A 27,049-nucleotide genomic window follows, 5' to 3' on the forward strand; every position below is an offset into this window, starting at 1 on the left:
GTCTCTTTAGGGGTGTCAGCTCAGCTGACGAACACCCGTCTCAGGAGAAACACTTCGGTCGGGACGCCATTCTGGATGGCCCCTGAGGTGAGACCATTTGGGACATTGTTTAGAAACCATTCTGGTGGTTTTGTGGACTGCAGACGTTGTTCTTTGTTTTCCATAAGATTTACATATGAGGCAAGGGACTAGGACTTAAAGCTCTGAATTTGGTTTGAGTGTCAAAAGGGAACATTTTCATATGACTCATGGGTAGAGGCTTACTTTTCTCAATTTGTTGAAGGTGTCAAAACAATAAAAACACAAGCTGAGATTTAGCAATAGTGAGCTTTTTACCATCCTAAACATCAGATCGGAATATTTTGGATTCGTCGCTGTTCTTCATCACTAAAGACGCTGGATGATTTATTTGTGTATTTAAGCTTCAGGTAAAACTTCAGATCTTGGCATTTTATCTATCTTATAAGGTAATATATTATGTGTTCAACATCAGTAAGGGCTGAAGACTGAAGGGCCAATGTTTGATAGTGTTTTTTAATATACGTTTCTGTAGATTGACTGGAAAAGCAATGTGGTAGACATATTCGCTTAAATGTACTGTAATTTTCTTTGGATTAAAGTGTCTGCCTTGCTGTATACATTGAAATGTGTTTTTTTATTATTTAATATTTATTATATTACTTCTATGTATTATTGTCTTTGTGATTTACAATATAGTGTTTATTTACATCATTTATTAATATGTATTTGTAGATACAGATGAATTAATAGATGTGTAATATATACGTTATAATATACAGATTCAATCTTTTTATTATACTTATTAAACCTGTACTTTATTTTTTAATTCTTGTAAATATATTTGACAAGCAATATCTCACACACACAAAATGGTTAGGTTGGGTCAAATGACGGTTCATGACAATATGGTTGATAATTATTTTCTGGGTAATTTACTGCGACGTTTGGGTTTGCCAATATATTTAACCAAACCATCAGTTCTGTTGCCCACTCGGCTTATTACAAGTGATACAAATGAGTAATACAAAGAGTGAAACGTAGACCCACTAGCGCTGTTACAAAATATTAAAAATCAATCTCAACTCAACTCAACTTTATTTATATAGTGCTTTTTACAATTTTCATTGTTACAAAGCAGCTGTACATGAGACACATTGACTACAAGTAAAACAACTAAAGTCATACACCTGTAAAACAAGTAAAAGGTGAAAACACAAAAGACAAACATACAAATGCTCCACACACACAATATGCATACATACTTACACACATCGACATAGACGCACACATGCAAACACACTTGCACACACGCACAGTGAAAGAATCTCACTTAAAGAAACTAACTATAGTAGAAAACATAGTTGCGTCAGAATTGTGGGGATAGTCATCAATATATTGGGTTAACAAGTAGGGTAAGTAGTACTAAAGTCATTTTGTTTGTTTGTTTGAACAGGTGATTGCTTGTGAACAGCAGCTGGACTCCACGTATGATGAGCGCTGTGATGTTTGGTCTCTGGGTATCACAGCTATAGAGCTGGGTGATGGAGACCCGCCCCTCGCTGACCTTCATCCAATGAGAGCTCTCTTCAAAATTCCAAGGTGACAGAGCCTTTACAAAGTCTGTTTAGGGAAGTCGTGCCACTTGGCGGCCGTCTTACTGCCTCCGGGGCAGTTATTACGTAATTCAAACAAGACGTGAATGGGAATACTGATATTTCTACAATCGCCGGCTAAAATCCCAACAAAACGACATATTTAAAAACAAAATTACGTAAACTTTCCCAAAACGTTTGTTTCCTGTGATCAAATTGCGCTCAAAAATATTCTTCTTCATGTAGCTTTAGATTCTACACATACGCAAAGATTCCCCCGGGCAGCCATTTTAAGCGTTGCGTTCCTCCCCATTCATTTCAACAGCAATGACGCATCTTGTTAATATTATTATCTTTGGCCTTAATCTCATATTTTCTCACTTATGTCGTGCATTTCTCTCATAGCCAGACCTCAGATTGTCGTGTTACAGCTGCTTCTTGTATTCAGTGTCAGCCAGTATATGAAGCCATTTGTGATTTTAGCATGAAGATGGATGACACTGCAATCTTGAGCCTTGAAGCTGTCAGAAGCTAGCGTACTTGCATAGAAGTCTTAAGAACGTACATCCCCTCTATGAAGTACATGAAACACTCATCTTTATGGATAACAGAAAGTGGCCAGAAAATGTATTATTCTATTATGTGCCATAATGTTCTATCTGAAGGTGAGATTTGATGGTTTACCGGTTTCAAGCTCACAATGCAAAATGCTTTCACTGCTGTCATCTTGATGGTGCAGCACTTTTGGGTTTGAATGCATCCTTACACACACACATTGAGCGTTGTGCTGTTATAGCAGTTCGGTTGTGAGGTGGTGGGGGGGACTGTCAGAAATCACAGAGGGATGTAGTAATGTTTCTGACTGATCATGTACACACTGCAGGCTGTCTTTCCTTGTGTTTCTCGTGGATTTCTTTCTTATTCGACACACATTATTCCTCAGCTAACTCTAAGAGTGAGCAATGTGACGTGACACACCCATTATAATCACTCATTTACATGTTCTTTAAATGTTCAACTCAAGATTTACATTGAGATAACATATTTGGATCTGTATTGAGGATTTATATTTAGGACTTCAAATTAGATTTATTGTTTAGGATTTACAGGATATATGATGAAACTTTATCATATAGGGACATAAAGGAAAATTCATGATTTATTCACTCTCATGTGGTTTATAAACTGTATGTTACTCTTTCTTCGGTGGAACACAAACAAAATATATTTTCAAAAATGTTTCAGTGGTTTTGTGTTAATACAATTGAAGACGATGTGGAGAAATGGTGGTCAGTTGCTTTTTTAACCGTGACTTTCCCTTTAATAAATGTCTCTAGTTTGTTTGTCTCTAGGCCACAGTTGCCTGCAGCCCTGAATTTTCCATTGAACAGTCATTTTCAGTCAGTAATGTGTCACATTTTGCAAGTGTTGATTTAAACATTTATATTTCATTTAATATGCTTTAAATACTTAGATACACTTGATAAAAATATATGGGTTAAATTAATAAAAAATATAGGTTATAAATGAATTCACATCTTAGATCCCCAATTTGTTGCATTCATTGTAGTTTTTTGGATTACATTTATGTTATTCGGACAGCATGTTGTCTGTTGAGAGAGAGAGAGAGAGAGAGAGAGAGGTCTGGTTGGTGGAGAGCTGGTGCATGTCCAGCAAACATCACCAGGCCAGTGCCAGAAGAGCTGCAGTGTCACATTTGTGTGACCCAGATTAAACCAGACGCAGCCTGAAGCCCTGGGAGGAGCATGTCTATGCTCAGTTCTTCTGACATCACCACACAAAACCACAAACAAGACAGGAATATACACATTTAGCCAGAGGACAAGGGCTGAAAGCCAAAATTAACAAACATAAGCACATCCAATGAGAAACCTCCAGTGTGTAAATGTCACAAATGGAGACATGGATGTGAATTGATGGAAATACTTTAATGGTATGTTCCACCTAAACATCTCCAGATGTGTTTATTTAATAATCAGTGGCATTGTAAGGGTAAATCAAATGACTTAACTTGAAAAACATTTTCTTTTTAGATTAACTCACATTGGTTAGAATAATTTATAACTAGCCAAATTGATAATTATATGCTGTATTGATCTATAAAGCCAATGTGAATGTACAAAAACATTGAAGACAGCAAATAAATAAATAGATGGATAAAAAAATAAATGGATAATATTTTAAATGGTTAAGAATCAGCTTATTTCACTTGGGCAAGAAAGCAACCCCCCAGAAACCACATAGCAACCTTTTAGGTTCGTCCATATGCTAAAAATGCCCACAAAAGAAGCCAAAAGTAGTCTATGTAAAATTGACCACCTGTGTCGCATTTTTTTAGAAACTGTTATTTAGTTACGTTAATAATCTAGTTTATAGCAAAACATAAATTATTTATTCTTTGATGCTTTTACTGGTGATAGTGATGCGACTGCAATACATTCAGCATTACTCTGTTCTTCTGTGTTTTCACTCCCCCTTCTTGTTGTTCTCAGCTGCAATCTGTTGTTTTATTCTACTGTGTTTTTATCCTTCTGATAAGGATGCATTTTAATAGTCCAAGCGTTTCTGCAGGCCGTTTCGAATTTCAGCACCTGACACCCTCTGTTTGTGTGGGGCATAGCGTGTGATAAGCTAAGATGTATGCCCCCCCATTAGGGTAATTAATCGCTGTCAGGGGAGTAGAAAGAGGTTCGGTCCTGATGCGGTAGCCGTTGGGCTGGAGTACACCTCCTCAGCCCCTCTGTTAATAGCCCCCTTCACCAGGACACAAAATGACACCTAATTAGCTCAATTGTTCCCCAGCGGGAACGCTTGTCAGGTCCTTGGTGAGTCAGTTAAGTGTCTATCTGCTTACTTATCTACATGTATAGGGAAAAGCTTTTTGCCAGCCTTCGTAATAAAAGCTTTTAGAAAATGCTAAAATGCTGTTTTACTTGTGCAACCAATCTATCAGTGAAAAAAAGATGAATTCTTTATTGTAGTAGATTTGGGCTTTTGGTCACACATTTATTTCCAGATGATTTTAAAGGAGTCATATGACACGGCTAAAATGAATACAATCGTTTGTTTTGTTGTAACTCAATGTGTATACAAGATTTAAGTGTAACAGAGATGTAACGCCTCTCAACATATTTGGACCATCAGGTTCCAAAGCAATTGTACTGACAGGTGCGGCCACCTTACTTGCGTATACATTTGGACGGTCTTAGTCAAATCGTTCCACGAACTGACATAGATTTGTGGGGGTGTGGTTACACAATGCGTTTCAGGCAGGTCTGGGTGAGTATTCACTTTTAGATAGAATGCATATTTTGTTCCGACACTTTCGTTTTTGGAAATGTTACATGTCTAATACATGCATGGGCAACTTATAACATACAAAAGACACAGAAAAATATGTATTCACGCCATATCACCCTTTTAAAATGATGATTTGTGTTTTACTTATTCTTTCAACAATCCATAGCTTCAAAAGGACTATTGAACATTTCCACCCCTGGTGTTCCTGGACAATTTATTTAAACATGGGGACATAGTAGTGGAGCATGTTGTCACAGAGAGAACTGCTGTCAAAATGTTTAAAACATTTTGTCACTGTCGGAATGAAACCAGATTTTGTCATAAATCATTGCTATTGGTCACCCTTCGTATTTGACGGGTTTTGCAAATAGTTAACCTATAAAAAGTTTAATAGTTAATAAAATTCCAATAATTAATAACATTTTTGAGATATGAGCTTTCAGTCTGACAAAAATTATGAAAAGCCATCATTAACAACATAAGAACGTATTTTGTTTAAAAATATATAATAAAGATATGTACATGTGGGAGGTTCACACCAAACGTGATATAAGAGATAGTAAATTACATACAAAGTCAATGCAAAGAAGCGAATTGACGCGAACTCGCGGCAGGCGATGCGAATGATGCAAATCGTGCGGCGCGATTGACTTGAGTTTGATTGAGTGGAAAATATTTGTCAGCTCGCGCCCCTCAAGTAGAAATAATGAACTTCTCCCGTGAGTAATAAAAAGTGAGGAACGCGTTTGGTGTGAACCCAGCATAAGACTTGGTAAAGTTAAACTCAGTTAAAATCAAGTTGAATTAACTTCTACCTTACCCATCAGGTTACCTATTTCAAAAACTGGCTGAAATCTTCATATTTTTTATATATTGATACATTTTCTGAAAACTGAATTTAGAAAACATTTCATTCCATTCCATTTTCTACCGCTTATCCGAACTACCTCGGGTCACGGGGAGCCTGTGCCTATCTCAGGAGTCATCGGGCATCAAGGCAGGATACACCCTGGATGGAGTGAATTTAGAAAACATTCTATAGTTATATAAAAACATTGGACATTTTTCTTTAAATCTGACACCGTGTCTACACCAGACGCGACAGGCGCCATGCCGCATCCACTGTGTACAAAATTTTAAATGATAATGTGTTTCTAATCTCTTTAGTCATGTCGCAACGGTCGCATCCGGTGTAGACATGGTGTTATAGTGACCGTTCATTCACATCTTAACTTCGGGCAGTTTTAGTCAGTGATCTTATAATCACATCAAGAAAGAAATGTGCTTCCCTTTGAAATGAATGCAATTGATTCACATTGAGCAGCTAACTTCATTTTTCATTTCACACAAATCTCTTTCTATTTGTCTCTCTTTACCCTTTACAGAAACCCTCCACCCACCCTACATCAACCTGAGCTCTGGACTACTGAATTTAATGATTTTATATGCAAGTAAGTAAACCATGTTTGTTTGTAGTATGTGCATGTTTTCAGAGAACACAAATAGTTTTTCTCTTAACAAAACTTTAACTTTTCCTTCTGCATTGATGTTGGCACATAGGTTAATTGCTCTCATAAAGAGCTGCTCACGAGCGTCTCATAACTTTAATTAGCCTCCCGCTGCTTTGCCACAACAGTGTTTGTAATTGAATTAATCTTTACAACAATCTTTTTTTTTCGTTAATCTAGTCCTTATCATCTGTGAACATGATTTCGATTGTGCCCCTCCAGGTGTCTGATAAAGGATTTTGAGCTGAGGCCCAATGTGTTTGACCTTCTTCAGCATGTCTTCATCACACAGATTGTGGGACGAGAGAAGACGCTGCAGAAGCAGCTGATGGAACTGATCGACCTCAACCAACAAATAGGCGTTATCGAAAAAATAAGGTATCGCAGGAAGAGTCAGAGACTGTTGAATCAACCCTTGTGTTTTGTGAGTCTGTATTTTACTTTGCACAAAGGGTGGAATTTTTTACTTGGACCGTGACTTGTTTGAATATGTTTGTTATTTTTGCAATTCAAATGTGCAATTCTTCATTCTTTCCAAGAACTGTTTTAACCCTAATGAAAGAAATTAAGAAATATGCTTGAAATTTTGTCATCATATGAGATCAAGCGTGCAAAAAAGGGGTAACAAGTGACTAGGGTGTTTTATTCTTAAAAATGGTATAGAGCACACTCAAAAAAATATTTTTTCTGCTTGTTCAATTTACTTAATTAGCTTAAGTTAAATCAACATTTTACCAACGCAAATTTAACATTTATCAACGCAACTTTTGGAAAATTTGGTGACAACGTAATTTTTTTATGTTTATGTTTACAATATGTTTGAGACAACATAAAGGAATTGTGATCTGTTAACATAAAATAGTTACCATTGTTCAGAAAAGCGATGCCTTTGGTAAGCTCATGGTTACAATCCTTTATTTGCATTTTTGTTGAGTTTTATTAATTCAGTATTTGCTTATTGAAGTTAAATAAGAAAATGTCTAATTAATGTTACAAATAAATAAAATAAAAAATGTTGAACATATTATTTTAGTGTAGGTAAGACAGAAATTAATTTAATCAAGACTACTAAAAAAATTAAGTTCATACAACAAGATTATAATGAATCTTTCAAAAAAATGTAATTAAATTTTGTGGAAAAGTTTTCCTTAATTTGGTTAAGTTCATTCAAGAACTTCTTAAAATAGTATTGTCATACATCTTTGATATCTAAAATCGAAAAGAAGTACAACTTACAGGTGTCAGTGTCAAATCTACATTGCTACTGTAATATATCTCCATAAAAGGGAAGGAAGGAGTCGGGAACCGGAAGACATTTTAAACATTTAATAAAGTAATATAACAGCCGGCGGCCCCTCACGGACGACCGCCGACGAACATAACATTAACATAAATACAAATACAACCATAACACAAGTTCGGGCCCGGTCCTCTCTCCTCGACGGTCCGGTCGCTAGTTCCTTTTAGATGCTCCCTATCTCCTACGTGATTCGAGCCCGGTGTGCGCACAGCTGGCGCTCTTTCACAATTACTCACCAGACTCGAACCACGGTGTCGCCTCGCCTACTCTACTACAGCTACCAATATGCTTTCAAACAGTAGTGTCTCTTGTTAAAAACAAATTTGTAAAAGGATCGCAAATTGCTTGGTTCACCTCAATTTACTAAATTGTAAAAAATAGGAATTGTGTAAAACAATGTTTGTTTTTTAGGTAAAGTGAATTGCAAAAGTCTAGCAGAGGAGATATAAAACTTAAAGGATGAAAAACTTGAGGATCTTTAACATTTGAAGATGGCTCTAATTTTTTTAATGAAGCTACACCAAACAAAAGTGTATATTTGGTTATGAGTTGGGAGACCCAAGTGACGCAGCATCTCATGTTGGGTTTAGATTGTTTAGGTTTAGTTTTTATATATTTTATGTTTTGTCATTTAAGCCATCATGGAAAGACTGAAAGCCATGACAGTAATTCCAGGTATGAGATATTGGCTGTGATATGAAGCATCAAGTTATATGTAGCAGTAGCGGCTATTTGAACATGTGTAGAAACTTCCCCTTCAAATTGTATGTCCTCATTATGTGACCTAATGGTGTGCTCTTGCATTTTTGCACAACATGGCTTTATGGCAGATTCTTTAACGTAAACTTGCTATCACATGATATTGTACATCACAATACAAACTATTATATATATACAACTAATACAACAGTGTGTAGTGAGAAAAGTTGGTTACTAACGTCACTAAATTAGAATACCAGGGATGAGGGATCAGAAAATCACGAGCTGGTATCACACACTTTTGTGACAGCCTTCACATTCTAACTGCTCCTGTGATGCCTTAAATTGTTTTTTATGTAGGCAGATCCCTAGATATTGGATCAGAGCTGTTGAATAGAATAACCTTGGATTGGATCTTTTAAATTGAGTGAAGTATTTTTTATATACAGCAACTATTGGTTTTTATATCCTCATTATCTTTAATGCATTTATCAATAAACGTTCCAAAATAGTTAGAGGTATTATATATTGATTTTGATGTAATTTTAAGCTAATCGGTTTTAGCTTTCAAGGTTGTGTTTCAATGTTGTCAAGACTATAATGTGTTGTTTGTTACAGGCATGAGCGTATTCACACCAAAAAAGGCAGCCACATGACGTCTCAAAGTCAAACGTGTGACGACGTGGATGATCTCGCAACCCTAGAGTCTCTAGATGAAGTACGAGAATACACACACTGGTTATATTAATTAATATGTCTCCAACATTTTTCGCAAACAGAGTACAAAACAGGGCTTGAAATTAATTTCTTTAAAGGCAGGTGCGTAATGTTAAACTATTTTTATTGTGTTTGATTATATTATTATCTAATGATAAGAATTACATTTACATAGCAATTACACACATAAAGTTTATACTATTAAAATGCCTACCACAATGGTTAACAGGGTTGAAGATTAAACCTAAATGAAGCTCTCCCTCAGTAGTAGCTAACTAGTTTGGCAGCTGCAAATGTTGTTATGTATTTATCCTCAAACGTTTATTTCATAGTAAACATTTTTTTATGATAAATATGTCGTTTTTGATCATCTTACAATAACAGGGTGGACGATTTAGCCTAAACGAAGCTTTCACTCAGCAATATCTAATTACATACATGAAGTTTGTGCTACTAAAATATAAATATATCGCCTACTAGTATGGGTAGACTTGGAATAACTTGGCAGGGGGTACTCAATATCTTGGTTAATTTAATAAATGTCACAATCTACTGCTGAGTCATTCTATAGTAGAAGGAATGACTTGATATGATTTTTCCATGTCCTTCATTCTGATTAGAACGAGAGCTGTCACTCCTGTGCATGACTGCGTGTTTATCGATCACATCCACAATATGTTTTAAATTAATAATAAAAATAAATACTGAAGCGTCAGAAAAACAACAAAGAGCTTCAGGTACACTTTTGTTTACTTGGTACTCAGAACAATGAATAACATAGCTGCATCAATCTGATCTAATACTATCTGCCCGTTGTCTTTCCGGGGCTCTCAAATCTACCGTCAGCTCTCTATAACTAAATGCAGAAAAATAAAACAGCACTTCATAATGAATTACACATGTATGTGCGCTACAATATCATGATGATCGTTTTCTAAAGTATGCTTCATTCGTGTGAAGTGCTTACATTTTGCTGGAGGTAACGTTTACTAACGTTAGTTAACAGTGTGACGAGGGTAAAACTTTTTACAGTGGATGGGAAAGGGTCTTGTATCGCTCCCACATCATATTATGTTAACTGCATTTATAAAGCATGGCAAAGATGCAGATGTCATGTTAATGCACACAACTTGTGCTTATGACATAAATAACTTAGCCTGCCGCCGTTTCCATATTAAGAGTTTTAAAATGGACTAAAGCGGTCTCGAATTCCTGTACAGATTACATAATTACGATTAATAATTATTAATAATTAATTTAAGGGGGGGGCTAAGATAGAATTTTAGGGTGGCTAAAGCCCACCTAAAAAGGGCCTAGTGACGCTATGGTAACAGGGTTGAATATTTAGCCTAAAAGAAGCTATCACTCAGTAGTAGTCAGTTAGTTAGCTACAAATGTTGGTATCTTTAAAACATTCTGTTGATGATAAACATTAAGTTTTGATCATCCTACAGTAACAGTGTAGACAATTTAGCCTAAATTAAGCTCTAACTTAGTGTAAGCTTATTATATACATGAAGTTTGTACTACTAAAATATAAATAAATTGCCTACCAAAATGGGTAACGGGGTTGAAAATTAAACCTAAAAAAGCTATCACTCCGTAGTAGCTAGTTTGGTAGTGCGCAAATGTTTGGTTTATATGTATCTATAGAACATTACGTTGATGATGAACATTTAATTTTTTTATAATCCTTAATAACAGGGTTGACTAGTTGAGCTTGACAAATGCAATCTACACTAACATTATGCGAAGAATTTGAAAAAATTGTATGAGGCTGTACACTTGCCTTGCTGTGGAAAGTTTCAAATTATGTTTCTTTCTTTGTTTATGACATATACACACAGAGAATAAGTGGGGACCAGTTATGTTAACAAATTATGTAAAAATAATGACAGCCGTCACTGTATGAACAAGTAGGTAAATACAGGCAAAAATCATTTTATGGAAGGGTTGTTGGTGGTTTGTGTTTTTAATGTCTTATGTGGTAACTGCTTATTCAAATCAAATGTTTTTTTGTTTTGTTCTGGTTTGTAAAAAGTGCCAACTGTGCACTTAGAAGAGCCAGGAAATTTTCAAGCCCTTTATCAGAGATTTTTCAGAGAAATTATCAAGTGACCATAACTCATCCTAGCAGTTTCATTTTTTTAGCGCTCAGATGTATACATAGACAGATTAGTGAATGATAAAACAGTTTGTATAGAACACACATTTAAGGTGATCTATCAATGCAGCAAGGGGTCGTATTGACATTAGATGGATTTTCTTATCCATAATGGTCCCATTGTAGACGGGATGAGCTTGGTTTATGCCTGTGTTCTTATCAGCAGTAGACTTGTAAACTGTGTGGTATGGCCATATTTGGAACAAATGGCGAAAATGTGTGTAGTATCAAAATGTACAGACCCATGAATGTAGTACTGCATATAATGACCCATCTCCCCTTGTCTGGGGTTGGTCGTGCATGAAAATGGAAGCTCCTGTGTGATATATAACGGTCATTGTGTAGCATTGTGCAGTGGTTTGATGGAAGGGCCATCTGTGATGTGTAATTGTGTCTCTGTTAGAACACAGTCACTGATCAACTCCAAAGGCGTTATGCGAAGGACGAAATCTACACCTACGTTGGAGACATCCTTATAGGGATTAATCCCTTCCACAAAACGGAGCTTTACACCCCCGAGGTGTGTTTATGTGTTTACATGATTTCATTATAGCTGCCATCATGTCATCGTCTGCTACATTCCATTTACTGGCACATCTCTTGTTTTCTCTCTCTTTCCTTTGCCTCTTGTGCAAGATTGTTTCTATCCGTTTTGTGTTATTGTAGTTTAAGCAGTGAGACTTTATGCATTTCATCGCATTTTTCTTTCTGTCATAATCTCTCGGCCTAATCTAAATTAATAGAACTATTTGCACAATACTGACATTTCACATAAATAATCTCAATAACTGTTTATTTATTCCATGCCTGTTCCAACTTTTAGTGATTTATCAACATGAAGAAACGTTAATAAGCACAGTTTGCAAAAGCAAGCATCATTATTAGTTTCAAGTGATGACATCTCTCTGGAGACATTTTAGCATATTAATAATCATAATGAACCATTTGCTAAAACTACATCTGCTTACACTGCTGCAGTTTTAGAGCAAGTTTACTTCTGCAATGTTAGGCTCAATGTTGCCCCCTTTAGCAGATCTAGACAAGTGGAGCTGGGGATGGAGGTGGGTGACCGATAGAGCTCTTATAGCCGTTAATGAACACAAACAACCATTCTAAATAAATAAGAAACCACAAAACAATGCCCTCGGAACCAGCAGGAACACCCTAGCAAACACATTTACACAAAACATTTGATCATATCCTATTTTGATTGAAACATTTAAAATTCAGGACCTGACACTTTTGTTCTGTGACAGCATTCAACGATTTACGTTGGAGCTAAAAGAGCGTCAAACCCTCCTCACATTTATGCGGTCGCAGACATCGCATATCAGTCTATGGTGTCTTATAATGCTGATCAGGTAAAGTACAGTACATTCTTCCGAAATCTGCAGGTGTGTGCCAGTCATGATTGTGTATTGTGGTTGCCTAAACCATGTCCGTTCCTCTGTGTGCAGTGTATTGTCATCAGTGGAGAAAGTGGATCTGGGAAAACAGAGAGTGCCCACTTGTTAGTCCAACAGCAGACCGTTCTTGGAAAGGTACATTCTTACTTTATGTTTCAGTACGAAACTATAACATTAAAAAACAAATGCATGGAAAGCTTTTAATTCTTCATTTGCCATTACAGAGGCACTGTATTATCACTCAGTTTACAATCATGTTTTAAATCATTAAATTTTCAGGCTAACAATCGGACTCTGCAGGAGAAGATTTTGTTGGTCAACAGTCTGGTGGAGGCTTTTGGAAACGCCTGCACTGTGATCAATGATAACTCCAGTCGCTTTGGGAAGTATCTGGAGATGAAGTTCACCTCTGGAGGGACCGTGGTGGGAGCACAGATGTCTGAATACCTCCTGGAGAAGTCCAGAGTCACAAACCAAGCTGTGTAAGAGTCCACACACACCTGTGCAATTTCATCAACTAATGTGGATGGCTTATGATGGTCTTTCTGTCTGTCTTAAGACTTTGCAGACTGTGTTTCCGTTATGTTACACCAGGAGAAGATAATTCCCTGGGTATAATTTTCACAAAACTTGTATAAATTGAACTCATTTTAGTACTCTACAATAGGCTTAAATTAAATTCATGATTAGTTGAATTTATAGATTAGACTATAAAACTCTCCGTAAATTGAAGCATTTGTTCTAGCTTTTTCTTAAGAATTCATTTGGAAACATGGTTAAGCCTGATAAAAAAACAGAAGGAATGGAAGGAAAATATTTACTTTCATTCTAGGATACAGATAACTGCTTTATTTTATTTTAATTTAGTCTGACCATAAATGAACAGTAATTGCTCCAAATACATGGGATTTGTCCTTTATTCCTAAATGCATAAAATATTTTGTATTTATTTATGTAGTTGGGTTAGTTGGGTTTGGACCCAACATGGGTCCAAACCCATGTTGCAAATGCATATAACATATTGAAATGAGAAAACAATCTTGTTACGCATCAATTTTTATTTAATGTATGCCTTCTTTAGGGGAGAGCGTAACTTCCATATCTTTTACTATATCTATGCTGGACTGGCAGAGAGAAAGAAACTTGCTCACTACAAACTATCGGACAGCAAAACTCCAAAGTAAGTTCATGAGCTGATAACAGCCTGCTGTCTTTATCGCTGTCTGGCCCTGGCAACCTTATTTCAGCCATTCTCTTTTCTCCTCTTTGTTTTCCTCAATTCCAGGTATCTCCACAATGAGAATGTTAAATTAGTGCCTGACATTGTGGGGAACGGCTTCTATAAAGAGCAGTTTGAGACGGTGGAACAATGTTTCAAAGTCATCGGCTTTACTCTAGAGGTACACAGCAATCCCACACGTTCATAATATAAAAAAACAAGATCTCCCGCTTCACAATAGGGTTAGCAGTCAAGACATAAGCTCTGGTTTTATTTAGACTATCTAGTTGCATAAATTGCATTAAAGAGATAATAGGGACGGATGGAACGGCAACGGTGTTCTGTCATTGTGTTGCACATGCGTGACAGCGCTACTCCGTGGTGTTGTACTGTAACCGTCTACAACGGGAGAACAGAGTGTTTGACGTATTGGTTACCACGTGACAAATTAGGCATATAAAGGTTATGTTTAATGGCATGTGATGCTATATTTTATCAGTATATCATTCTAGACGTAGTATTTGATGTTATCTGTGGTCTCGATTTAAATGCAAGCTAATGCTAGCGATTTTCCGTTTGTTAATAGGTATGTCTACTGTTGGAAATAACACTTCAGGATAGTTGACCAAGACATTCGATTCGCTTAAACTGATTTGCGCGTTCGTGGCTACGGTTTAACTGCCTATTTCCAGTCTGCGTAGCCGTTCCATCCTCGTGTGTTGCTTGAAGTCCCTAATGTGTGTTATTAAACTGTATTAGCACTGACTTTTATAACTAGCAACAAATACTCCAACCCATATGACTTTAAAGTCCGTTTTGCTGAGGTTGGCAATCCTAATGATAACACTAATTTACAAATCTCGTTTGTTTTGGCAAAAGGCCTCAAATGTTCTTAGATTAACAAATAATGAAGCATGAAGAATACTGGTGCGGGTGCTCTCTGACCGTGAGAAAGCCCGGCCTGTCCGTTCAGGTTGACTTCTCTTAACATTGTCGATGGCCTGTGTGGACCCTCCATGTAGAAGCTCTGACCCACTGCTCTTACGCCATCAGTCTCCACAATTAACATGTGACCAATCATCGATGCATGCTGGGATGCATTATCAGTGCCTGGAAAGTCACATCATTCTTTAACATCAGCTCAAAGTGAAAGAACATGTCCCACAGTCTCGATACTATCACAAAACCATCAAAAGCAGGCCATTATCAACAGTGCATTCCATCTCTCAAACAAATCCGAGTGTCCTAGAGACATGCACACAGTTAAAGGTCAGGTGTATTGAGTTTAGTGGCATCTAGTGGTGAGGCTGTGAATTGCAACCAAAGACTCACTCCACCCCTCCCTTTCAAAGCACTACAGTGAAAGACACAGAACTAAGATGTTGTCACAGTTTTGCTTCTATGCTGAAGGACATCATGTATTTGCGAAGAGATGTTGTCCGTTTAGGGCTACTGTAGAAACAACATGGCGGATTCCTTGTAAGGAGACCCGCAGTGTATGTAGATAGAAATAGCTCATTCTCACATAATAAAAACATAACGCTTCATTATGTAAGGTCTTTATACACCTACTGAAGACATGGTTATGTATATTATATAGCATTTCTGTCAACACATTCGACCTTTAATATGAATATTCTGGATTTTTTGTGCCGGTGTCAGGACTGTACTGTACATTCTGTGTACGACGTATAAATAGTTAATGATATAAAACAGCAAACGCTAACAAGGAAGCATAATTTGGAAAAAATGTCTAAAATTGAAATGTATGTTAAACATCATGTTTATAAAGTCGTTCAAGTGCAGGCTTTAAGTTGGAAACATGCATTTGTGGAAATTGTCAATAGCATGTGAGGAGAGCGTCACCTGCTCTAATATGGTTCACATGAAAATCTCAAAAATCAGTTTTTAGTTAAAATTTGAATAAAAAATTGGCCACATATGTAATTTCTATTTGTCTAGAAAGAGGGCAGTATTCCGACTCCTGTGAGAGCTTTGAGTTCCGTGACATTACACAGCATCGAATTCTGCCATCAAGCCATAAACTCCAATAGACAGATGTGTCCATGTGTCACTAGTTGTCATGTCGAATTATTAAGGTTGTTACTGTAGGCTTGGACTCTTAAACAAATATGATGAGAAGTGATATGATGTAGTGTAATTTATCATGTTATTTATACGATGTATTCGCTTGTTTATTTGTTCATCATGATTTTATTAGGAGCTCGGCAGCGTCTACAGTCTCTTAGCCGGGATCCTGAACACAGGTGATGTCGAGTTCACCTCAGTCGCCTCTGAGCATCAGACGGACAAGAGCAACATTTCCAACATGGCAGTACTAGAGAGCGGTGAGTTAGCACAATATTAGCATGTTCAGTTTTTCAAGACCGATATAAGAGATCATATGCAACCCTGTAAATATACAATGCGTAGTTTATTAGCATGGTTTTGTAATGTTTTTCTGTGTGTTCTCAGCTGCATCACTGCTGTGTATCCGTGCGGATGAGCTACAGGAAGCCCTGACGTCTCATTGTGTGGTTATGAGAGGTGAAACCATCGTCAGGTCAAATACAGTGGAGAAGGCCATCGAGGTGCGGGACGCCATGAGCAAAGCCCTCTACGGGCGTCTGTTTAGCTGGATTGTCAACCGCATTAACTCTCTACTAAAACCAGACGACCCATCAGGGTAAGAGAAACTTTTGAATGACAAAGCAAAGGATGACAAAAGACTGTCTGACCTCATTCTGTCTATTAATTCTTATGCAGCGATGAAGAGAAGGGTCTTAACATCGGTATCCTGGACATCTTTGGCTTCGAGAATTTTAAACGAAACTCTTTCGAGCAGCTCTGCATCAACATAGCCAACGAACAGATCCAGTTTTACTTCAACCAGCACATCTTCGCCTGGGAGCAGGTACATGCCGTCTCTGATAAAGTCGTCTCCTTTAAGAGCTTTTGTGTGCCTTTGGGAGCATTTCGAGATTTTTTATTTCTACTGCGCAGTGTAACCTTATTTCCATCTAAATGGTGATAACACCTCATCATTTATCATTTCACAGGGTTGTGAGTGTTTTGGGGGATGGAGGGGGGTTGAATAGTCACCGTTTTCGTTTTACCCAGACAAGCGTGGCAATTCCCCAGACTGACTGGGCTGACTGTAGCCTTGAGGGGAAAAGTGATTTGGTGTCTCTAAACGTTCGAGACTAACCCATATTAGTGCCTTCATAAATCATTGGAAACGAGGGTTACGTCAGGGCGTGCTGACTTTGCTTTTGTGTCCGTAAGCCGAATGAACATTCTGTCTAAGTGTGAGATGGCTACCTTTGTACATGTCTGTAGAGAAAGCAATATTGTAAATCAATTAAGCATTTTTGCGCTGTGACAATAACTTCAAACCTGCATGACTTTCCTACTTCTGCAAAACACAAAAGAAGATATTTTGGAGTATGGTTACCAAACAACATTGACACTATTTACTTCCATTTTATGGACACAAAATATGTGTTCCATACAAAAAAGTCATGTACAGGTTTTGATCAACATAAGAGTGAATAATTCATGACAGTAATTTTATTTTTGGGTGAAGTGTTATGCATCTCAATGTCCTTATTTGTGCACTCAGAAGTATGCAGGCTTTAGTAAACACTAGGGAGTGTGTTTGCTCTGATCTCCTGTGTTGCTTTGAATTGTGCTTGTTTTTACTTCCCCTGAGGCTCTTGTGTCAGCAGTGGTTTTACTGTCCCATAAATGAGGTTGTTCCCTGTTCGTTGGATGACTTTACCCTAGTCTAAATACTCCACCAGAGATTACATTTCTTGGACATGCCTCTGTGTGTGTGCGTGTGTGTGTGTGAAGTGAATAATATAGACTAGAGTGTGTATTATAATTTATGAACTAGAGAAGGAACGGTTCAGACATCTGCTAACCGGGTTGAGGGTCTGCTCAAAGGAGTGTGACTCATTGTGTAGCTCTTCACAGTCAGTCGCTCTGAGTTAGGGGGTCACAGAGCTCCGGGCATCAACTAGCAAAGTTGCCGGAGACTTTAATTTTAGATGTTTAGGTGGACAGATGTAGGGAAGTAGTTCTCTTAAGGAGAAGCTCAGGTGAAAAACAACAACAGCATCATGCGTAAAGGTCAAAGAACACATCACTATAGACGGTTTCATCTTAACAACATAAACAAACATTGCTGCGCAAGTGCACTTTTTTGACACCTACTGAACTTCCGGTACAAAAACAATAAACTGCCTGTAGATTATTTCAGATAATCAAAAGAAACCGAGAAGAACTGTTACTTGGCTAAACTTCTCTTCAATATTTTAAATTTAGACTGCGACACCGAGCACAACCGCTATATGTCAATGTACCATAGGGTTTGTTTCAATCTATGAAAACTACAGGACCCATTCAACAAATTTTTTATTTAATAAAATTAACATACGATAAAATTCAGCAAATCTTTAATTTAATACAATTATTACATAGTAAACTAATAATAAAATTAGTATGAACACCCAAACCGGAAGTTAAGTGGGGGACAGGCGCTCCGGGCGCGTACATCCGATGAAACGAACGTATTTATGTAAAACGAGACTAAAAAAGAAAATGAAGTGCAAAAGCATAACATTGTCGAAAATATAAGTGAATTTTCTTATAATGCTGTTGTGAAAGGAAAATATATCTGGGATATAATTGCGGCATTTATGTTGGATCAAATAATTACATGCCAAAGATTCTACTCTGAGCTTTTCACAATCAGAAATTGTTCGTTTCTATGGCAACACTGCTAATGTCGAAATAGATCCACATGTTTTTTTTGTTGCTGATGACTGCAAAATTTGTATGCAAAATCCCTTTCCACAATTTATTACTTTATGTAGATTGCCCACTATAATTTGATAATGCGAGACACTTTACTCCTGGAGCATTATCCTTATACTGTAAGATTATGTGGTTGCTATGGTGTCCCAGTTGGTTTCTAAGGCATTTCTACGCTGATACTAGGGTGTTCCTGTGCAAGTTTTTTGTTTAATGACTCAAGTCAAAACAGCTTTAGATGGTGACGTCCCCTCTCTCAGTCTATAGAGGTACATTTGAAGAGTTTGGTTCCAAAATGAGATTATTACGTTTTTAACATTTTTCAAAAATCATGTTTTTTTATTGACCATTCCAATTAATATCAAACCACAGTTGGTTTGTTTTGATTTAAGCCATAATAACTTAAAAAATACAGCTAACTTACACAATAAAACACAATAAAAACATTGTAAGTTAATACAAAATATGATTTTGGGGAAAAAATTGTCATTTATCCAAATTTAGCATTCAAACTTTATATTTTAATTAGGGCTATCAAAGATTAATCGCGATTAATCGCATCCACAATAAAAGTTTGTGTTTACATAATATATATATGTGTACTGTGCATAATAATATTGTATTTATTAACACACACATCCATGCACATATTTAAGAAAAACCTAAAAATTGATAAACATTTAGATATAATTTCAATTATTGGTAAATATAAATAAAAACGTAAATATTTCCTAAATATATAAACATTTGTATGTTTTTGTATTTATAAACACAGACTTAATATGCTCAGTACATAGACATATATGATGTAAACACATTTTTTATTCTGGATACGATTAATCGCAATTAATCTTTTGACTACCTGAGAATCATATCCATGTGCCACTATCACAATGCTTTACCAGTTGAGCTACAGTAACACAAGTAGCAACAATGATACTTGATCATTAATATTTCCAAATGCATGAAATATATTATTCCTCCGTTTCCGTTTGACCCGAATTTAAACGTACAAGTCTGTAAGTTGTCTAAAACGTTTAACGATTTTGCAGGACGAGTATCTAAATGAAGATGTGGATGCTCGAGTGATCGAGTATGAAGACAACCGGCCTTTGCTGGATCTGTTTCTTCAGAAGCCCATGGGCATGTTATCTCTACTGGATGAAGAGAGCCGCTTTCCTCAGGCAACCGATCAGACGCTTGTTGGCAAGTCCTACAAATTGAACTACAGCTTCAGTTTTATTCACCTGGTGTCCAAAAAAGTGGATGAACGGAAATGAATTGAATTATATTTTGTTCATTTCAGAGAAATTTGACGACAACTTGAAATTTAAACACTTCTGGAGACCAAAGAGGGTTGATCTGGGCTTTGGAATCAATCACTATGCAGGCAAGGTAGAAATGTGACGTATTTAGGCCAAACGTACAGCACAAATAGATTTATCAAATGTAAATATGCAAAGCTTACCTGAAAAGATGATAATGGATATAATGTACGTTGTAAATGTCCCATGACCAGGTGATCTATAATGCCAGTGGGTTTCTAGCTAAAAACAGAGATGCTCTGCCGGCTGATATTGTTCTGCTGCTGAGATCCTCAGAGAATGAACTGATCAGTAAATTGGTTACCCATCCTCTAACGAAAACAGGTATGGTAAAGTATAAATTCAATTAAAAACCTTCATGTGTATCTAAACTTATTTCTGATAATTTTCTAAACAGTAGTTTTTGTATTTTTTGAGAACTTTATGTTTCTGGGTAAGGATGCATGAAGTGATATATTATATAAAAAGTCACTTTGAACAAATGCATGTGCTACATGCTGTGACGTGCTGTTTGTTTATTCCAAATTTATTTGAGAAAATTGGAAATTGTGTATTCAGCAATGCACTTTAAATGGACATTAATGGGGCATGTGTGCTAGCGTTACAAATTAATATGCTAAATTATTCATAAAAAATGCAAAGCAGTGTGGACATCCTGAAATATTAAACTTTAACTGCAAAGGTCTGAACCAATATTTTTATATTATACATTGAAAGTGCGATCAAATCTTGCGTCCACATCTACATCATCATGTTGAATGAAGAGCGTTTGAGTGACACAACTGATTATATCCACTGAGATCCACTGCTGATTGATTACAGGGAGTCCACTGAGATTTCTAACCAAGACTTTATTCACAACAATAGTCTTTTGTCAGCAGTCGGTGTATTGTGAAGCTCATTTATGTGTCACAGTTTCACCACTTTGTCAGTTTGGAGGGAAACCTTTATCTCAATGTCCTTGACATAGTTCACCTGAAGCATAGGTTACCTTGAAGAACATGTGATTGTTTATTTTTCTGATGTCTGTTGTTATCGCTGTTATCTTGCTCTCCCTCTCTCTACAGGTAACCTGGCCCACACCAAAGGCAAGGCTGCTGGAACTGCTCGTATGGGCACAAAATCATCACAGCGCACCATGAACTTTGCTAAGGTATCTTAACTTCCCTTTCTCACGTCTGTCTTTGAGACTTGCTATGATTGGCTATGCTCATAGATTATAAAGTATTAAGTGTTGATTCTAAACGTCCTGTGTTAAAGGGGTCGTACAAATATTATTGTTTGTTTTTTATTTAATGCAATCTGTATACATGATTTAAGGTTAAGAAACGCTGTATTTTCCACATACCGTGCATGTTTGCCCCGCCTCTCTGAAACGTGAAGAGTTTTACAAAGCTCATCGCTCAGAAAAGAGAGGTGTGCTATGATTGGCCAGTTAACCAGTGCGTAGTGATTGGTCGAATACTGCAAGCATGTGACGGAAATGTAACGCCTCTTACCATATTTGGAACATTCGGTTCCAAATCAGTTGTACTGATAGGTACACCCACCTTACTTGCGTATACATTTGGGCGGTCTTAGTCAATTCATACCATGAACTGACATAGATTTTTGGGGGTGTGGTTACACGAGGCGTTTCAGGCAGGCCTTGATAAGCATTCGCTTTTAGATAGAATGAATCTTTTGTTCCGATACTTTCATTTTGGCAATTTTACGTGTCTAATACATGCATGGGCAGCTTATAACACACAAAGACACAGAAAAACACTTATTTGCAATATATGACCCCCTAAATGTAATAAGTAAAGAATAATGAAGAAAACCTGACCTGTTTCCTAAAACTAAAACCCAGGCTATTCCAAGGGTACTAATCTTTCTTCCCACTATTTTTCTTCTCATTTCTCTTCATCTCTTTCTCATGAATGACATGTCTATGTCTCTCTAAAGCTGGAGATTCTTACGTTGCTCACTACTGTATCGTTCAGTGAGGTAATGAATTTGTGCATGTAGTATTTGTGCTGAACAGTAGACGGGCCCTGTTAGAGAAAATGTCCCTCATGCCAACCGACTGTAATCAGTTTTCTGTATAGCTCAATTGAGGAAATGGTGCCATTATTGTTTGAAATTATTTAATGTTGAGCATTCACAGACATCATAAGTTCATTTCTAATGTCATGTCCTAGAGACATGATGGCTACAGATTCGGTACAGATCGTCTGAAAACGCATCTCTTCCGTCAACACCTGACCGATCAGTTCTGACTTCTATTTCTACTCTTCAAAAAAAAGGCTAACTTATCTCTGTAGTAGGCTTTTGTGTATGAGACAGGTCTTTTTGATTGAACTTATGCTTTTTGTTTTCCTTATGCTGTCCCAATTGCTTCCACCGTTACCCCATCTGTAGGTCGCTTTGGATAAAAGCGTCTGCTACATGATTAAATGTAAAATGTAAATGTTTATTTATTTACCCTGAAATCCTGAATATGACTCTTTCAAAAGTGATTCACACAAAATAGCTGTTTTTTGTTCATACGATGGAAGTCAATGTGGGCCAGTGTTGTTTGATTATCAACGTTCTTCAAACATCTTCTTTGGCACTAGAAAGATCTACTTATAGATATATATCTATGCATATACACCCCCCTCTACACACACACGTCACTGTTATTCCAGTAAAATGTTTAAATTGTTTTGTTTCTATTTAAAACATTTAAAGAAAAAATGAACATTTTGAATATATCAGTTAATAGGAGTTCATGAAGACACACTGGACACAAATGGCACACATATTTCCTCCTCATGTGGCATTACCCATCCATCTGTCCTGTAGCTAATGCATTTATAGATTGAAAGATAAAAAGCTTGATTAGTTCATATCACTCGCATTCAAATTAAGTGTCTCTGTCCAATTAAGAAGAATCGCATTTATGTGTTTGTGCACTTGTGTTCCAGGTTTAATGTGTCTTGGCATTAAGTTCAATATTCCTTAGAGAATTATTAAGAGAACACATGATCTGCTTGAAGAGTAATTCAGGTGGTACCCTGAAATGAATGCGAGTCTACACATATTGAAATGATGTTTTTGATGAAGACCTGCATACATTAACATTCATTTGCATAGTAAAACACGTCGCCTTTAGAACATTTCAGATGAAAGATTTCACCCATTGTGAACACATATAAGCATGTCTTTAAATGTTTTATGTTATATAAAGAAATATTTCACCTAAAAATGTTGATATTGTTTATTTAATTGCTAGCGTTTAAATGAACAAATATGATTTAAGACCTACAATGTACTGGGATACTTTTCAGCGAACTGTGGCTTAAATTTTGGTGTTAAATACGCAGAGCTATTATATGACAAGAATGCAAAAGTTATATAATCTGATGAAACCTCAAGCTGAGTCATTACATTTTAATCAATAATGTAAAAAGTCATTTTTAATAGCAGACGTTAGAAGTAAAGTTGTGGTTTTCCAGAATTAGCCTTATTACATTTTCCACATACATCATATATATATATACACTCAGGGATTATTAGGAACACCTGTTAAATTTCTCATTAATGCAATTATGGTGGTGGTGTAATGGTGTGGGGGTTGTTTTCTTGGCACACTTTAGGCCCCTTAGTGCCAATTGGGCATCATTTAACTGCCACAGCCTACCTGAGCATTTTTTCTGACCATGTCCATCCCTTTATGACCACCATGTTCCCCTACCTATGATGGCTACTTCCGGCAGGATAATGCACCATGTCACAAAGCTCCAATCATTTCAAATTGGTTTCTTGAACAAGAAAATGAGTTCACTGTACTAAAATGGCCCCCACAGTCACCAGATCTCAACCCAATAGAGCATCTTTGGGATGTGGTGGAAAGGGAGCTTTGTGCATCCCACAAATCTCCATCAACTGCAAGATGCTATCCTATCAATATGGGCCAACGTTTCTAAAGAATGCTTTCAGCACCTTGATGAATCAATGCCACGTAGAATTAAGGCAGTTCTGAAGAGGAAAGGGGGTCAAACACAGTATTAGCATGGTGTTCCTAATAATCCTTTAGGTGAGTGTATATAAATGCAGTAAAAAAAACATCAAATTACAAAAAACAAGGGAAACGCAACTTTAGGTAAAAAAATTGTTTAACTTTTACTTTTTTCTGTGTGTCCTCGGCTGTGTGTTTTCTTTATGCTAAATGTTGTGTGTTTTTAAAGGCGGAGAGCACAGAGACCTCACACCACCCCAGAGAATCGACCAACATGAAGACACAAACTGTAGCTTCATACTTCAGAGTAAGACTGTGACACAAAACCCCGAGAAGACATTGATTTCATCTAGAAAATATATCTCAATGCTTCTTTTGACTGTTTTCTTGCAGTACTCACTTATGGATCTGTTGTCAAAGATGGTGGCTGGCCAGCCTCACTTTGTGCGTTGCATAAAACCCAATAATGATCGGCAAGCTCAAAAGTTTGACCGGGAGAAGGTTTTGATCCAGCTACGCTACACTGGGATTCTAGAGATGGCCAAGATACGCAGACAGGGGTACTCCCATCGCATTCCCTTCAACAACTTCATTGAGAGGTCAGAATTTGTCAATTTTGAGGAAATGTCAAAGATGTGCCATTAGCCGCCGTGAGATTCTCAAAACCTTAGAAACGGAACACATTTGCACTGCCACATTACATGGCGTCACAATACATAACACTGTGCACTCTAACTGCAGATGGCTTTGTTGATTATAATGGGAGCAATTTAGTTGCTGTCTCTGTCTAGCCAGTCTTACATGAAATGTTTTGAAAACTTTCTGAGGTGACAAGATTATCATATAATGGTACTTGGTTCAAGACTACAGGGGGCTGATGTGATGCCAGATTTTCTGGAATAGAACTGTGTTTCCTTGGTTGAAAAGGCCTATTTTAGGTTCTCCGGCACAAGCACTGGCGGGAAAAAAGTGTATTCCTATTTGTTGAATTTCTGAAAAGGTTGCCTGAGTTTTCAAAGTGAAGAGTGCACATTTATTTATCATCATGTATATTTTTCAGGTATTCCATTTTAGCGTTTAGAGCTACTGAAGAGCCAGTAGTCAGTCCAGAGACATGTGCTGCCATTTTGCAGAAAGTTGAACTAGAGAACTGGGTTCTGGGCAAAACTAAGGTGAGAATCATTCATTGGTGGGTGTTTATTTTTTATAAAAACAAAAAACGGCAGAGACTTTTGTCATTTCTATAATTTCTCCAGACAGTCATTTTCACATCTTAAATTATGTATTTAGTATATTTTTATTTAGATATATTTGATTGGAAATGATTTAGTTAATTAGATCTGCTGACACTGTTGTCTTCTTGGTGACCGAATACAATTGCTAAGAAAAAAACGTAATTGTAATGGTACTACAGTAATGGTACATCTGAAGGAGAATCGTAGTTTGGGAAAAATAAGTCATTTAACTCTTTGCTTGGATTAGCATTGAGTAGTTAATAAAATAATATTTTGATATTTTTGCAGACTGTAAGTTAGGGTTACCTGTTAAGGGAAAAGGGTAAAATATGTACAAATACAAATTTTTCCCAGATATTCTTAAATATTTGAACAACAGACAAGCCTTGGAAGGTGGCAAAAGAAACATCCAACTCTAGCACAGATGCCTAATAAAGCTTGTCACTATTCATTGGCTAGAATTCTAACAGGTGTTTGTTTGTGTATATTCTCAGGTATTTCTTAAATACTATCATGTGGAGCAACTGAATCGGATGGTGAGACAAACCACGGACCGAATCATTCTGGTTCAGGCGTATGTACGTGGCCGGCTGGCATTCAGACGATATCAGAAGATCATGGAGAAAAGAACACAAAGTGTTGTGTTATTGCAGTCAGGTGAGCTTATGTCACATTGACAAGTTCACCAGATGTTAAAATACTAAGAGTCAGAGACTCAATGTCTCCATTCAAGCTATCCTGATAAGCAGAAGAACATATCTGGTGAAGCTGGTCATCCAGCGAGACCCTTCTGAGGACCAAAAACCAGTTCAGAAGCACTAATGCTAAATATGACTGGGCTGCCATGATAGATGAATGTATTTTAGTTTTGAAGAGCACAGATTCAGATGTGTTCTCCATGCAGTGTGCAGAGGATATTTGGCAAGGCAGCAATACAAGGCGTTACGAGAAGAGAAGAACAAAGCTGCAGCGAAGATCCAGGCCCATTACAGAGGACACAGAGAAAGGAAAAGCTTCCAAAGAAAAAAGTAGGAACTATTCTTATTCCACAAATCTTTGAATGAGATGAAATAAGTTTTGCTATTATTAAAGAGATCATAGAAACAGTCATAATATATTCACCTTCATGTCACTCAAGACCTCTAAAAGTCTCTTCTAAAGATATTTTTTGAAATGCCTCAGTGGTTTTGTGTTCATTCAATAGAAGTCAATGGAGTTTATCAACATTCTTTAAATCCTCTTCTTTTGTGTTCTGATGAAGAAAGAAACTCATGCAGGCTTGACGTGACAAGATGGCGAGTTAATAGTGATACAATTTATGTTTGGAGGAACTGTCTATTCAAGATCCATTGGTGTAAACACAAGTGAAAGTCAAAGGGCTTCCTCTTTATTTTCCAATGAATCCCCTGAAGCAGATATTAATGCAATATGAAATAGGTTAATTATAAAAAATTATACCATGGACTGAGTGAATACTCAATTCTGATTCGCTTGAAGGTGTGAAATAAAACCCTCTAACGCACGCGGAGTCTAGTCAGTTTGATTACATTTGAAATTAACTGTCATTTTCACCTGTTTGGTCTAAAATTGCACTGTAGACATCAATAAAAATGTACCTTGGCAAATAATCAGGGTATAAGCGGGATAATCCACAGCTAACTGTGCGTTAAAGGATTTTAGTGCACTTTGTGCTGGCAACCACCCTCCGCTCTTCCACATCGTGCATTTAAACCCTTTAC

General features: G+C 36.9%; 1 protein-coding gene across 1 annotated transcript in view; it reads left to right on the forward strand.

The window, feature by feature from the left end:
• myo3a (myosin IIIA) overlaps nt 1–27,049 on the forward strand; it is a 71,922-nt gene that overhangs the window by 32,882 nt on the left and 11,991 nt on the right. The window contains exons 6-28 of the mRNA XM_056738337.1: nt 11–87; nt 1,475–1,620; nt 6,320–6,385; nt 6,665–6,820; nt 9,060–9,159; nt 11,726–11,842; nt 12,579–12,683; nt 12,780–12,863; nt 13,008–13,210; nt 13,810–13,908; nt 14,014–14,128; nt 16,169–16,295; nt 16,423–16,633; nt 16,714–16,861; nt 19,818–19,971; nt 20,072–20,160; nt 20,285–20,414; nt 21,158–21,243; nt 24,305–24,382; nt 24,469–24,674; nt 25,136–25,247; nt 25,805–25,967; nt 26,215–26,338. Coding sequence (XP_056594315.1) covers nt 11–87; nt 1,475–1,620; nt 6,320–6,385; nt 6,665–6,820; nt 9,060–9,159; nt 11,726–11,842; nt 12,579–12,683; nt 12,780–12,863; nt 13,008–13,210; nt 13,810–13,908; nt 14,014–14,128; nt 16,169–16,295; nt 16,423–16,633; nt 16,714–16,861; nt 19,818–19,971; nt 20,072–20,160; nt 20,285–20,414; nt 21,158–21,243; nt 24,305–24,382; nt 24,469–24,674; nt 25,136–25,247; nt 25,805–25,967; nt 26,215–26,338 — 2,896 coding nt within the window. The remainder of the gene's footprint in view (nt 1–10; nt 88–1,474; nt 1,621–6,319; nt 6,386–6,664; nt 6,821–9,059; nt 9,160–11,725; nt 11,843–12,578; nt 12,684–12,779; nt 12,864–13,007; nt 13,211–13,809; nt 13,909–14,013; nt 14,129–16,168; nt 16,296–16,422; nt 16,634–16,713; nt 16,862–19,817; nt 19,972–20,071; nt 20,161–20,284; nt 20,415–21,157; nt 21,244–24,304; nt 24,383–24,468; nt 24,675–25,135; nt 25,248–25,804; nt 25,968–26,214; nt 26,339–27,049) is intronic.

Source organism: Triplophysa dalaica, chromosome 23 (assembly GCF_015846415.1).
Source record: "Triplophysa dalaica isolate WHDGS20190420 chromosome 23, ASM1584641v1, whole genome shotgun sequence".
In the NCBI taxonomy this organism is placed as follows: Eukaryota; Metazoa; Chordata; class Actinopteri; order Cypriniformes; family Nemacheilidae; genus Triplophysa; species Triplophysa dalaica.